The sequence below is a fragment of the Acinonyx jubatus genome, chromosome B3, assembly GCF_027475565.1.
Source record: "Acinonyx jubatus isolate Ajub_Pintada_27869175 chromosome B3, VMU_Ajub_asm_v1.0, whole genome shotgun sequence".
Taxonomy (NCBI): domain Eukaryota; kingdom Metazoa; phylum Chordata; class Mammalia; order Carnivora; family Felidae; genus Acinonyx; species Acinonyx jubatus.
The window spans coordinates 39,288,687-39,302,642 of record NC_069386.1 but is presented as its reverse complement, the minus strand read 5'-3'; the positions used below and the strand labels follow the sequence as shown (position 1 = coordinate 39,302,642).

The 13,956-nt window shown below is 44.4% G+C and overlaps 1 protein-coding gene across 1 annotated transcript; it reads right to left on the bottom strand.

The window, feature by feature from the left end:
* Nucleotides 1-335: 335 nt before the first annotated feature.
* Nucleotides 336-13,658, bottom strand: PDCD7 (programmed cell death 7). The gene is made up of 5 exons (XM_015088130.3): nt 12,732-13,658; nt 10,140-10,278; nt 3,706-3,942; nt 3,359-3,446; nt 336-1,471 (listed from the first exon to the last, which is right to left on the bottom strand). Exons 1-5 carry the CDS (start codon nt 13,596-13,598, stop codon nt 1,348-1,350), a joined length of 1,455 nt encoding a protein of 484 aa, XP_014943616.2. The 5' UTR covers nt 13,599-13,658; the 3' UTR covers nt 336-1,347.
* Between the last annotated feature and the right edge of the window lie 298 nt (nt 13,659-13,956).

Sequence of the window (13,956 nt, the reverse complement as noted above, 5' to 3'; positions counted from 1 at the left end):
AGCTTAGACACACACTTTGGAGCGCTGGCCTTCATATCCTATCTGTTAACTCTGAAGCGCATAATATATAAATTTAACAATGCAGATTAAACAGAAAAAGAACAAAGGTGTTAGCATCTTGCACCCCAGAACTTCCAACTATATGCAATCATTTCCAAGGTTGTTGTCCTTTCCTGCTTATCCAGAGTTGGATTCCACAAAGTTTGGTGCTGGAGATTCACCTTCTCCTAGCAAATGTCTATTTGACAAGTTTGCATTTTGGAGTGAAAATTGTGTTTCATTCATGTTAAAGTGTGTGTAGTGATTTGGTAGGCAACAAATTTGGGGGCAAAGGCTCAAACTAAAAAATAAAAATGATATTTATTTAGCTTTTCAGAAATAAATAACACAATAAATGACAAAGAGCAAAACAAAACAAAACAAAAACCCTGACATGTTATGATTGATCATTCCCAGGCACAATAGCATTTATTAATGAATATAAAAAAATAAATTTTATTATTTTTATCTGCTTTCCTCCCAGCTTTAACTACATGGGTGTTTTTGAAAGTTTGAGTTCCTAAGAAAATTCCACAGCTATACCGGCCCCTACAATGTGACTGAGGGAGGTTAAGATAAATTTCTATCATTGGGGATTCTGAACAACTAGATCTTCAGGAACTTAAATAACACGTGTTTTTGTTAGGATCCTTCTAACATGGGAAGATGCAGCCATTATCCATTAAAACACGATCCAATATGGATACAGGTTTTCCAAGTTCTCCACATGACTACGAGACTAGGCCATGAGCTTTTCTGGCAGCCCAGTCTGTAGCCTCTCAAGCTGCACCAAAAGTGGGATTCATAAAACCATAGATAAAGCATTTCTGACCTTTCCTCCTAGAAGTGAGAGGGTTCTTTGGGTAAGGAGGGTAAAGAGGTTTTATATCAAAGCTTGCCTTCACACTCAGTACTGGGGGAAGGGCTAAGTCTACCCAATGCACATTTGTGTTGAGTGTATGCAGTGTACTTACCCATCATCACACAAGAAGTTAAAGAGTAAATTAACAAGTCACTCTGAACCAAGCCCCTTCAAAACAGAGGCAAATTCGGTGAACCAAGGTCACTTTCTGTGGTAATAACCCCAGTTCACCTAGGTCCTTTCCTGAAGAAACATATTAATCTCCTGATTCAAGAGGCATCTCTGGCCAGGACAGAGCACTCAAGGAAAACGTAACTTCTGGGTGGAACAATGCCACATGGAGTTTAGAGGTTGTGGTTTAGTCTATAGCACGAGAAGATGGTGGCATCACTAGTATTTAGAGCTGGAAAGAGCCTTGGCCGGACCACACTTCTGGAGCATCTTTACTAATGCAGCTTAATGGCTGTTGCCCAGATGTCGTTGCTGGGGAGCGGGGGAAGGACCCATCCTTGGGGAACGGAGTTGCCTTTGGGATGATCAGATGGCACCAGGTACTGATCCCAATCATGCCTTAATAAGAACATTGGAGAACAACTGTTTATTTGTTTTATTCCAAGCAAGATGTTCAGCAACTAAATACTCTATTTCAGGACTTAGCTTTCAAATGACTGATGTACCAGTCCACTCAAGAATTTGATTTCTAGGCATTATGCTAAGGACAGTATTTCTTAAATGTACACATAAAGGGGGAAAAAACTGCAAACAACTTATGATCTTAGGGGTAACCCAATAATAAATATACAGTTGATCCTCATTATTTGCAGGTTCCATAATCACAAATTTGCCTATTCACTAAAATTTATGTGTAACTTCATAATCGTTACTTGTGGTGCTTGCATGGTCACTTGCCAACATGCAGAGCCATGAAAAATCTAAGTCACTGACAGGTACATTCCCAGCTGAAGTCAAATAAGGTGACACTGTTTTCAGCCTCATATTGTAAAGTGTCCTTTTTGCAGTGTATTTAGTACTGCATTTTTCACATATTTGTGCTTTTATTGGTTATTTTGCTATTTAAGATGGCCCCTAAGTATACTGTTGCAGTACTAGCTAGAATGAGAAGGCTGGAATATGCCTTACAGAGAGTACATGTATATTAGAAAAGCTATGTTGAGGCAGGAGTTATAATGCTGTTAACTATGACTTCAGTGTTAATGAATCGACAATATATATTAAACAAAGTGTTTTTTAAAAGAAATACACATAAAACAATGTTATGTATTGATTGGTTCATGAAAATGTTGTGGTCCGAGGCTCACAGGAACCAAACCCTGTATTTCCTTTAGGAACAGAATTTGGCATTCCCTAATTCAATACTGCAGCTTTTATAGAACATGACTACTGTGAATAATGAGAATCAACTGTACTTGTATTTAAAAGCTACAACTTGGGGGTGCCTAGGTGGCTCAGTCAGTTAAGCATCTGACTCTTGATATCAGTTCAGGTCATGATCTCACAGTCTGTGGGATAGAGCTCCACGTCCGTCTCTGCACTGACAGTGCAGAGCCTGCTAGGGATTCTCTCTCCCCGCACACCTCTCCCCCCGCCCAACCCCAGTCTGCCCCTCCCCTGCTCTCAATAAATAAATAAAAGCTAAAACTTATATATTAACCAGAAATATACTTTTCCCAGAACACAAACTTGGTATGCTAATAACCATCATTAGAGCTTTGGAAGGAACCTGATAGATCACTTAGTTCAGTGATTGTCAAACCAGGCTTTGAGGACCACTAGGCCCCAAGCAGATGCTCTGGGGAATCTAGAAACAACAAAGTGCTTCCAGTCAATAACAGATTTAAACTGTCTACACCTACGGAACCCATTCATTCAAACTGTTTTACAAATGGATTTCTCAAAAGACTACCTTTGGGAAGAGCACTACTGCTAAAGTTTGAAGGCCACATTCCAGTCTACCATTTTCATTTTATAGGTGAGGAAAGTAAGACCCAGAAGAGTTGAAAACTCTACCCAGCTCATTAATAACTGCAGGTTAAGATGAGACCCCCTGTTCCTAGCTCTCTTGGCTTCGACCTGTAAGAACTCACAAGTCAGTTTGGGACTTAATCAGTCTCCACAGCAAGTAGATAGGGAGGGTTTCTCTCCCTTGGTCTATTTAGCAGCAGAAGAGAATTAGGAAAAGGAAGCCGATGCTTTAAGTCAATGTAACAACTACAGCATGAGATAATACAAAGGGCAAGTCACAACCTGAGTTTCAGTTTCTTCACCTGTTAAAAGAGTCATTTATTTCTCAAGGACTGAGGACTAAACAAGATTTATGTGGCATATAAACCTGTACGGAACCTAAAAAAAGAAAAAGCAATACACCTCAACAAAATAAACACTGTAAGTGCTTCTTGCTATCTAAGGGGAAGGCGGCATGAAGAGTGCCCCTCTGACCTTATCTGGATGAGTGCTGGCAGGGAGTGCTCAGCTTGGAGGTAATACTGTCGGAAGGGTTGCAGGAGGTGTGCAAGTGGGAACTCATCTGAAAAAGAAAAGGCACATTACCACATCATCATGTCTCATACCTAGAGGCAAGCTGACTGAACCTATGACTATGACAGTACAACAATGCGATCAAATGTTTCATCTTTATCCATGATTTCCAGTACACAGTTCAGAATTTTAAGTCTCAAAGGTTTCCTTTGCTGCCTACCACCTTAGTTTAGGTTGAGATCATCCATTAGGGAAAGAGCTGCCAATCTAGCATCTTCCTTTTCTCCACTGGTTACAAAAGAACTTACGCGGATCCCCAAATAACTTGGACTCAATTTCACGCTTCTGAAGTAAAATTTTCTCTTTTTCTTTCCTCTGTTTCTTTTCAAATTCTCTTTTCCTCTCTTCTTCTTGTTCTCCTTCCAACATAACTCTGAGGGCTCTCTCTTCAGCTTCGTATAATTCAGAGCGTTTTTTAATGAGTTTTCTTAGTCGCTGAAGATGATGCTCAAAAGTCTCATCTGCTGAGGCTGGAGGACAGACCCCTAGGAAGAGATCCAAACAGCATTTTAGATACAACTTTTTATCCCCAACATGTGTTCTACTGAGCAGACACAAAGTCCTACTTACGTTATGAATTTGCTTAGTTTATAAATTCTAACCAATCTTCAAGGCTCAATTTAATCTTGAGTCTCCAATTAATCTGACCTCACCCTGACTTTCTCTAAGTCCTCTCTTTGGATCATACCACTTAACCTTTGATTTTATTTCTAATGGTTTTGATCCTTTGGACAGAGAGCTCACTAAAGAGAGAAACTCTTTTACTTCTTCATTGTGATATTCTCACAGCACAGGCTCCCAGACCAAGTAATAAACAATTTACCTTCTGACTGAATCTGAAGTTCTAGGAGAAGACACTTGGATAGTGAGGAAGAAATACAAGTAACCAACCTACTAACCTCATAGTCTGCTGCTTAGTGTAGGATGACCAAATATTTCAGTTTGCCCAGTTTTAGTACTGAGAGCCCAGCGTCCTGGGAAACCTGGGATGGTTAGTCGCCCTGATTTAACTGTGAAGTCAGCTAAAAGGATGGCCAACACAGCTAGAGCCACAACTGTGAAAATTTGATTACAGACTAGTTATTAGGTGATACCAAAGAATTATTACTAATTTCATTATGTGTGACAGGGGCATCATAGTTGATTATGGGTATTTTATTTAGGTGTTCTATTTTTGTGCATGTGTGAAATTTTTCATAAAATTCCATAAGGAAAAATATTTTTTATATTTATGTTTATTTTTTAAGGAAAATACCTTAAAATTTAATGAATACTTGAGTAGACTGCAGTTGTGCACTCACTAGCCACATGGCTGTGTGACATAAAAGCTGCTGGAGCTGCTAGGTGATTCATCCTAGAGTGACATGGGTGCAGTCCATCCTGTTAGTCCTTGCAAATGTATTCATTATGGGAGGATTTTAACAATACCGGATACCAGGGAAAAAAAATTCAAATCCCACTAACATAATAAACCATTTTTATTTCCCCCATTGATTCTGCAGTCATTTTTGTCCATACATTATCAACTTCACATAGTTCAACATAGTATGTGTAACTTCTACAGCTCCAGGTCAATTTTCTACATTCTTTTCCAATCTTTATAATTATTTGTTTAATGGCTCTATCCAGTTTCATCAATTCAATGTACCATAATTTACTTAACAAGCTCCCTACTTCTGGACACAGGCTGTTCCAAATGTCCTGTCAGCATATACTGTTACAATCAATACTCCTGGGCACGTTACTTTTTTCCTTCTATCGATTATTTCTATATGATAAATTCTCAAGAGAAGAAATGTTCATGAGTACTTTCAAGACTGCCTAAATGTGGTAATAAACTGCTTCCTAAAAGAGTTGATCAAGGCCTTTGGAGGTCTGCTTCTTTTCTCCTTCAACCACTGCAACTAAGTGGTTATGGAATTAGCTCTCCTAGCCTCACTTCCATGGCTAACATTTCTCCAGATCATTTTCTCATGGCTGGCACTCATTCCCAACTAAGGAAACTCTACAACTCAAATCCATCTTTTACTAAGTTGCCAAATATTTTCCAAATACACACAAAATTCTTACGCATGGAGAACTTCAAGCTGTCACTACGTTGTTTCATAATAATTTCATGATTTTGTTTAATTTCTTTACCTAAACCAGGAACTGGCAAATTTTTCTGTAAAGGGCCAGACGGTACTAAAATCTGCCAGTACGGTGAAATTACAGACACTGCATCAGCCCCAAAGTGCCTCCAGATCCCATGAGGAGCAGTGGCCTGTTCCCATCTCAGGCTGCTAGGCCTGAACCACGAACCCACCCATCCCTCACCCTTTCACTGATCACTTCTAATCACCATGACTTACTCCCTCAGAAACGGCAATCCTCACCCAGTCTTCCTCTTGGCCCCATGTACTGACACAGTCTAGTTAGTTCCTTCCACCTCCGCCACTCACTCATCCAGTTCCTGCAGTTCCTACATACCAGTACCTTCTCCTTTTTTCCCCTTCAGCCACCCACACCTTAGGGCTTTGTCCAGTCTTTGAGCCTTGGAATGATCAAAAAACCCTGCTACCTCTGTCTTAAGCACAATTCTTTTCTTCCCAAACTAGGACTTTCTACCTTCCCAGTAGTCTCTTCTCCTTCTCCCCAGAGACTCTTGTCAGCCTCACTAAAAGTTCCAAATGAACGTATCCAAATGTACTCGCTTTTCTACTGGTCTTCATCAAAACTTGTGGTCACCCATAAAGCAAAACCCTAACAACCCTGTGCTCTGTGCTCACCTGCCAGCTGCAGAATACTCCTGCAAGTACTGATATTGTGGCCTAGTGCCAGTACAGAACTACATCAGCTGGGCCCACAGCACCTGCCTACACCCAAATTCCCATGGGTTTCTAGTTGGCTCCCACTCATTCTTCACAGCAGTTATTTCAAACCTTCACTGCTCTCCTAAAGCCTTTCTCTTCTATTGCCTCTCAGCAAACCATCCAGCCTATCTTAGAGAACACAGGCTAGCAGGCAGGACATCTCTTAACTTTCGGCCCCCGATTTCATTCATCTGCATTACTACCCCTCCTTGTCTCCTTCATTTTCTTTCTTTCTTTCTTTTTTTTTTTTAACGTTTATTTATTATTGAGAGACAGAGAAACAGAGCATGAGCATGGGAGGGGCGGACAGATGGAGAGACACAGAATCTGAAGCGGGCTCCAGGCTCTAAGCTGTCAGCACAGAGCCCGATGCAGGGCTCGAACTCACAAACCACGAGACCATGACCTGAGGTGAAGTCGGATGCTTAACCGACTGAGCCACCCAGGCGCCCCCTCCTTCATTTTCATTCCAGTGGAGGCAGATCCTTCTACACTTAATACCTCCACCTGGGACTGGAGTCTTCCTACCTTCTACAGGACTTTGAGCCATCAACTATCCTTCCTGTGTCTCTCTGACCCTCTCCCTCTACTCATTCCGCAATTATACATGTTCAAATTTTCCCCACAACCCTAAGGGTACCACCCCGCCCCTCCACACTACCACTCCACATATATTGATCTTGCTCACTCCTTTCTTCATTTTTTTTTGAAAGTGCAAATGAGCAAGGGCGGAGCGAGAGAGAGAGAAAGAAGCAGGGCTCACCCATGGTGGGGCTCGGGCTCACTAACCATGAGATCATGACCTAAAGCTCAAGTGAGATGCTTAACTGACTGAGCCAACCAGGCAACTGCTCACTTCTTTCTTCAGAGGCAAACCTTTTTTTCTTTTTTTAAACTTTATTTTAATGTTTATTTACTTCTGAGAGAGACAGAATGCAAGTGGGTTAGGGGCAGAGAGAGAGGGAGACACAGATCTGAAGCAGGATCCAGGCTCCAAGCTGTCAGCACAGAGCCTGATGCGGGGCTTGAACTCACAAGCTGTGAGATCACGATCTGAGCTGAAGTGGGATGCTCAACCAACTGTGCCACCCAGGTGCCCCACTCCCATTTTTTTTTTTTAAAGAGAATGCAAGCAGGGTAGAGGGACAGGGCGCGGGGGGGAGAGAGAGGGAGAGAGAGGGGAGAGAGAGGGAGAGAGAATGAATATCTTAAGCAGGCTCCACATCAAGGCAGAGCCTGACTCGGAGCTTGATCCAATAACCCTGGAATCATGACCTGAGCCAAAATCAAGAGTAGGATGCTCAACCAACTGAACCAGGTGAGCACCACAGGCAAACTTTTAATAAGTTGAATTCACTGTTTGCTTTTCTTAATCTCTTATTCCCTCTTTAATGTAGTCTAGTCTGGCTTCAACCCATACCATTTCACTGAAAAAATGCACCTAGCATAAGTCACTGATCATCTATTGGGTACTAATTCCCATGGATGTTTCTTTTCTTTTCTTTTTAACGTTTTTATTTATTTTTGAAGGAGAGAGACAGAGAGACAGAGCATGAGCAGGGGAGGAGCAGAGAGAGAGGGAGACACAGAATCGGAAGCAGGCTCCAGGCTCTAAGCTGTCAGCACGGAGCCCGATGCGGGGCTCAAACTCACAAACTGTGAGATCACGACCTGACCGGAAGTGGGATGCTTAACCTACTGAGCCACTCAGGCACCCCTCCCATGGATGTCTCTTAATCTTTAGAAACGTCCTTCTTACAGATGAGGAAATCAAGGCAAAGAGAAGTTTAAGTAACCTGCCTGAGATTACACAATCTTTCTGAGCATTTGCCACTTTCCAGAAGGAGGCAGAGGACCTACCTTTTTCTCCTATCTCTCTGACCTCTCTTGTGGCCACCTGTTTATCCATCTTGATTTTTACATTCCCTAGGATTTTGTCTTTTTGGCCTCATCTCAGGCCACACAACTCTTTTAAGGTTATTCCTACTTGTGGCTACATGCTGATGAACAGGCACCTCAAACTCAACAGGTCCCAAACTGAACTTGTCAACACCAAGTATATTCCTCCTACTACTGCTGAGTCCCCCAAGTTGTTTATTTATACACGTGTATTCTCCCTCGCTCCTTTATTCATTTCTTAATGACCCATAGTTCACACTCCCATATTATCTGTGCCCAGACTATAACAGCCTTCTTAGTCTCTCTCCTTTCCTCCCTCCTTCCTAGATGCTGCAAACCTTTCTCTGCTCTGCCCACCAATCATTGTTGTCATTTCACTTTCTGCTTAAAACCTTTCATGGTTCCTCTCACCTTTAAGCATAGGTGAGAAGTCTAGTCTGGCCCATAAGACACTTTGCAATGTGGCCCTGCTTACTTACATATCCAACCTCATTCTCTCAGTACTTAGTTGGAGGTATACGCACCTTGAGAGAGAAGTATTAGTATATAACGCAACTAGCTGCTTGTTACCAAATCATTTTACGCCCAAGCCCATTAACTCCACAGAGGCTGCTTATTTTTATAGATCACAATTCCTCCAAAATTTCCTCCTTCTTTTGGATGAAAGTGAGGAAGACTAAGAGTGAGAAATTATGCTAGTAAATTCACTTGGCAAAAGTTTACTGACCACTTACCTCACAGAGGACATAGGGTAGGGGAATATTAAATAAGAGCCCTCAGGTTTTCATTCTCGTAAAAAAGAGGTAAGGCTAGACACAGTAGATGCAAACTCCCCTTTGACTCATGAATGTGCTATGGGGGTCATCTGAGGCCTGAATCTGAATCAACCGCTCTAAAGGCTGGCATGCAGAAACTTATCACTTAGCTAGTAAATGAGCTTGGCTGAATACATAATGATCACAACCCAATGAAACTTAATTACGAAGGGTCTGACTCACAGTTTTCATTTATATTTTAAGCCACACAGGGGAAATAATTTGCTACCATGGTACTTGCTAATTTGTGTACTCTCAAATATCCTTGGTGAATATTAATGGCCTATAGCCTACTAAATAAGGCAGTATGTGGTCCAAACCAGGTACAAGTGAGAAGGAGCAGGTCATCTCAGCCCATTTCTGGTAAGGATGGAGGATGCTGCATCTGTATTTAGTTTTGAAGAACAGTGAGAACTTAAAATGGCAAAGATGGGACTAAAGGCCCTCCACACAAATAGACTGGCAAAAGCAAAGATCAAGATAGGCAAATGTTCAAAGCACAACTAGGGAAATTCTAGAAAACCAGTGCTCCCTCTAGAGGCAAGAGGAAACCAATGAGATTTTCTGATCCAAAAGTGACAGCCATGTAAACTGAAAACATTCATGTACACTCTGCAAGGTGCTCCTTGCCCTATCCAACCATTCATAACTTTAAAAATATCAATGTTTCAGGTTTGAAATATATCCAAAGGAGCATGCCAAGTTTTCAACACCTTCTAAAGCAAAGTAAAGTAAACAGTAAATATAGGACAGCTTCTGCCTTGGCACATGGGCAAAGGTGACTAGCCATGCCAACCTCACTCAGAAAAGTGGCCAGGAATGCCTGGGGGTGGGGGAGGAGGGGATGATGAATCAAGGGAAAGGCAGTGCAGTGGGTTCCCACACCTGCCTCTCTTTTCAACCCTGTCAATCAAGATATGAACAATTTCTGAGGCTTCCTGCTTCAAAGATTCTGAGGTACTACTGACAAACTTTGTTACCTTACTGGGTGAAAATAATTAATTATCAAACATTTTCCTTCAAAAATTTGGGGGAGGGAGGGCACTAGGATAAAGAAAGGGAAGGAGTGGGGCATGAGATGAATAAATCCAAGTAGAAATGCAAAGCCATGGTTACCCTTCCTTGCTGCTGCCTCTTTCCTGAGTTTCCTCAATTTCTCCAAGGCCCGAAGAATGTCCACCATTCTTTTGGTGTCTGCTTGTTTTTTCCTCACTTCAGATAAGACACCATCAGCAGCAGCTTTAAGTTCCTGCTCCTGGAAAAGAAAGAGAGTCTATGAAACCTAGTATTAGGAACAACCTCAAAGCAGAGAACAGCTGCCCAGCAGTGAGATTTCAGAGGATTAGGCAGTCTCAGGGATAAGAATTTCTATAGGATCTACACCCCAGTTTCCTGGGCTATACACAACTGCTCTCCACACTGGTCCAGCCAAGGGGTTAATCTTCTCTGCAGCTTCCATGTGGGAGCTCATCTTTGTTTTTTCCTCAGAATTTCTCCAAGTGCAGTCCAAGGAACATCTGCATCCAACTTGCTTTAAGTTGGGGCTCTCTTGTTAGAAGTGCAGATTCCTGGACCCAAAGACTTAGATTAGAATGGAAGATAAGGAATGGGGTTGGAAAGGCCCAGGACTCTACAATTCTGTCAGTGACCCACAACACACATAGCTTGCACTCCAGTGTTCTAAAGTGCCAAGGATCTTGTGACACGACAGCCTTTCCAACACGGAAGACCCGATCCTACTCGTTTTTGTTTTGTTTTGTTTTTGAAATATACACCATTACCATCTTTATTTATTTTAATTTTGTTTTTTTTTTTTTTAATTTACATCCAAATTAGTTAGCATATAGTGCAACAATGATTTCAGGAGTAGATTCCTTAGTACCCCTTACCCATTTAGCCCATCCCCCCTCCCTCAACCCCTCCAGCAACCCTCAGTTTGTTCTCCATATTTATGAGTCTCTTCTGTTTTGTCCCCCTCCCTGTTTTTATATTATTTTTGTTTCCCTTCCCTTATGGTCATCTGTTTTGTCTCTTAAAGTCCTCATATGAGTGAAGTCATATGATTTTTGTCTTTCTCTAATTTCACTTAGCATAATACCCTCCAGTTCCATCTACGTAGTTGCAAACGGCAAGATTTCATAAGACCCTATCCTACTCTTAAGTTGGTTCACAAGTAGACGAAATAACTCTGGTTCTTTAAACCACCACTCACAGGACCCTGTCTCCAACCCCCTCATTGTGGGTGGTAAGAAAGATCCTTTTGCCTAAAGCTCTCAACCCGTGTATCAAGTAAGTGCCTGTAATTCCACCAATACCACCACATCATACAGACATCATACAGTTTCCTTCTTCTGCTTGTACTACTCTCTCTGCCTGGAACTGCACCTGTTGCTTTCACTTGGCTTTGACATTTCCTTCAAGACTCAGGTCAGAGGTCCCCTATCTCATCCACAAAGCCTTCCCTTACCCTGTTTCCCAACAGACTGGATATTCCTTCTCTGGGTTCCAATAGCACTTACAGTTGAAACCCTAACACATACCATGCTGTATAGACATGGTCCCCATGAGGCTCTAAGCCCCTCAAGGACAAGCACTATATCTTAATCGTCCCTATCACCAGCACCCAGCAGTGGGTCTGGCACATAATGGTTTCTTATTAAATGTCTGTGAAACTGATACAAACTCCTTAGATTACAGTGTTGCCTCCAAGTATTCTCCTTACAAGTACTGATATTCCTGGAGGTGTGAAGACAAAGTTTGCCATCACTACATTTCTGGAAGGAGTTATATCAGAATCTAGGCAGTAACAGACACAAGGAGTATGAGAAGGAGAAAATACTAACTAGTTGTAGAGTGAAGGGACAGGGGAAGCACCTACAGGCACTCAGAAGTAATGAGAATGCCTTAAACAACTATCTGACCAATTTCCAGTTTCACTCTGGCCCCTACTTAAGAGCTTAAGATCAAGAGGCTTTGGAATCAGCCAATCTGGACTCAAATCAGGAGCAAAACAGCTAGGAACCAGTTGTGTGATTGTTGGCAAGTTAACTTCTCTAGGCCTCAATTTCCTAATCTGTAAAATGGCTTACCTTTCAGGGTTGTTACAAGGATTAAAGATCTGGTATATGCAAGGAATTTAGAGCAGCATCTAGTATTTGGCAAGTGCTCAAAAACACCATTGTTTAACGGGGGGGGGGGGGGGGGGAGGGGGAAGGGCGGGGGTTGGAAATACCTGGTTTAAAACTCCTAAACAAAGGAATCCTGCAGAAGTCATCACTATAGCCCCATCAGTCAATTAGAGTATATGTTCCTTGCGTCAAGGCCCCACGTGTTCTAGATTTTGTATTCTTAAAATCAGCCAGACCAGTACAAGAAGCAAGGACACAGATTCTTGTTTGCCTTGAATGTTAGTAAGCGGACAGAACGTTGTAATAGGAGGCAGGGCTTCCGTCATCCCTGCAACGCCATTGTGTAATCCTATACTTTGTGTTTACAGAACTCGCGGTGCACCTGGAGCATTTGTGTTTTGTATGATACAACATTAACAGGCAATCAGTATAGGGATACGATGTCGGAAATGCTGGCTATCTTTTAATTTACGGCTGAGGAAAAAGGCTTAGCTGTAGGAAACGACAGCGCAAAACCTCACGGCCCTTCAGGTTCCAGACTTGAACTACCTCCAAGCCTCCGCACATCTACCGCTCTTACCCGCTTCTTCTCCTCCACCTCCTGCACGCACTTGACCCTCCAGAGGTCAATCTCCTGCTCGCGCTCCGCTGCTCGCGCGGCCTCCGCCTCCCGCTCGGCCTCGCGTTCCCGAGCCCTCTCGCGAAGCCGAAGCCGGCGGCGCCGGACCCTCTCCAGCCTCCGCCGCGCCTCACCCACATAGGCGGCCTGGGTCAGCAGCTGTAGTCTCTCGGCCAGTTCGGCGCGCAACGGCGCAGCCTGGGCATGCAACAGTACCCAGGCCGCGCCGTCAGCCTCGGCCTCGCGCAGGGCCTGGCCCAGGTCGCGCAGCCGTCGCACCAGGCGCAGAGCCCCGCGCAACCGCGCGCGCACTTCGCCCAGGCTGGGCCCGGCGGGCGCGCGTGGAGGGAGTGGGCAGCCCGCCCGCCGCCGGGTTCCGAACACCGCCTCTAGCCACTGCCGGTCGCGCAGGCGCTGCAAGGCCGCGTCCCCGAGTACGTCGGACGGCGGCGGCGCCTCAGGCCAACGGGGGCTCCACGGCGGCCCCGGGCCTGGCGGCGGCGGCCGTGGCCGCTCACCAGCGTCAGTCCCCGGGAAGGGCCGGCACTGGGGCGGCGGCGGAGGCAGCGGCGGTGGCGGCACCGGGTAGTAGACGCCGCCGCCGCCACCGCCGCGAGAGGCTTCCCCGGGGGCCCGGGGCTGCAGAGCCAGCGGGGGCTGGAGGAAGGGGGCGGAGGCCCCCGGAAAGGGGCCGGGCCGCTGGGGAAGAGGCGGCGGGAAAGCCGGGGAGGGCAGCGGCGGTGGCGGACAGCCGAAGGGAGCGGGAGGCGGCGGCTGCGGGGGCGGCGGGCCTGGGCGACCTGGGGCGAAAAAGGGCGGCAGAGCCATGTCCACGACGAAGGGAGTCAGAGAAGTGACAGGAATTTGAGTGGTTCCTGTAGAGGGGGTAGGGGGAAGTGACGTACTACGCGCGCGACGCCTATAGAACGCTTCCGGCCCAGAGAGCCTCGCCAGTAGGTTGGCATTCCTTCAGTTCGTCAATTCCTAAATATGAGTAAGCGTTCGTCTTGCCGAGCTAGCTGTTTTGCGAACAATTTAACAGCTACAGGTCTTCTCCTCGTAGAACTACCTGCCTAGTAACAAAAACACGTTAATCAAGTAATCGTGCAAACAAATGCAAAGGTGCAGCAGTAAACGGAAGTACAACCAAAGAGGAAAACACTGGGTAAGAAGAACTTGAAAGAGG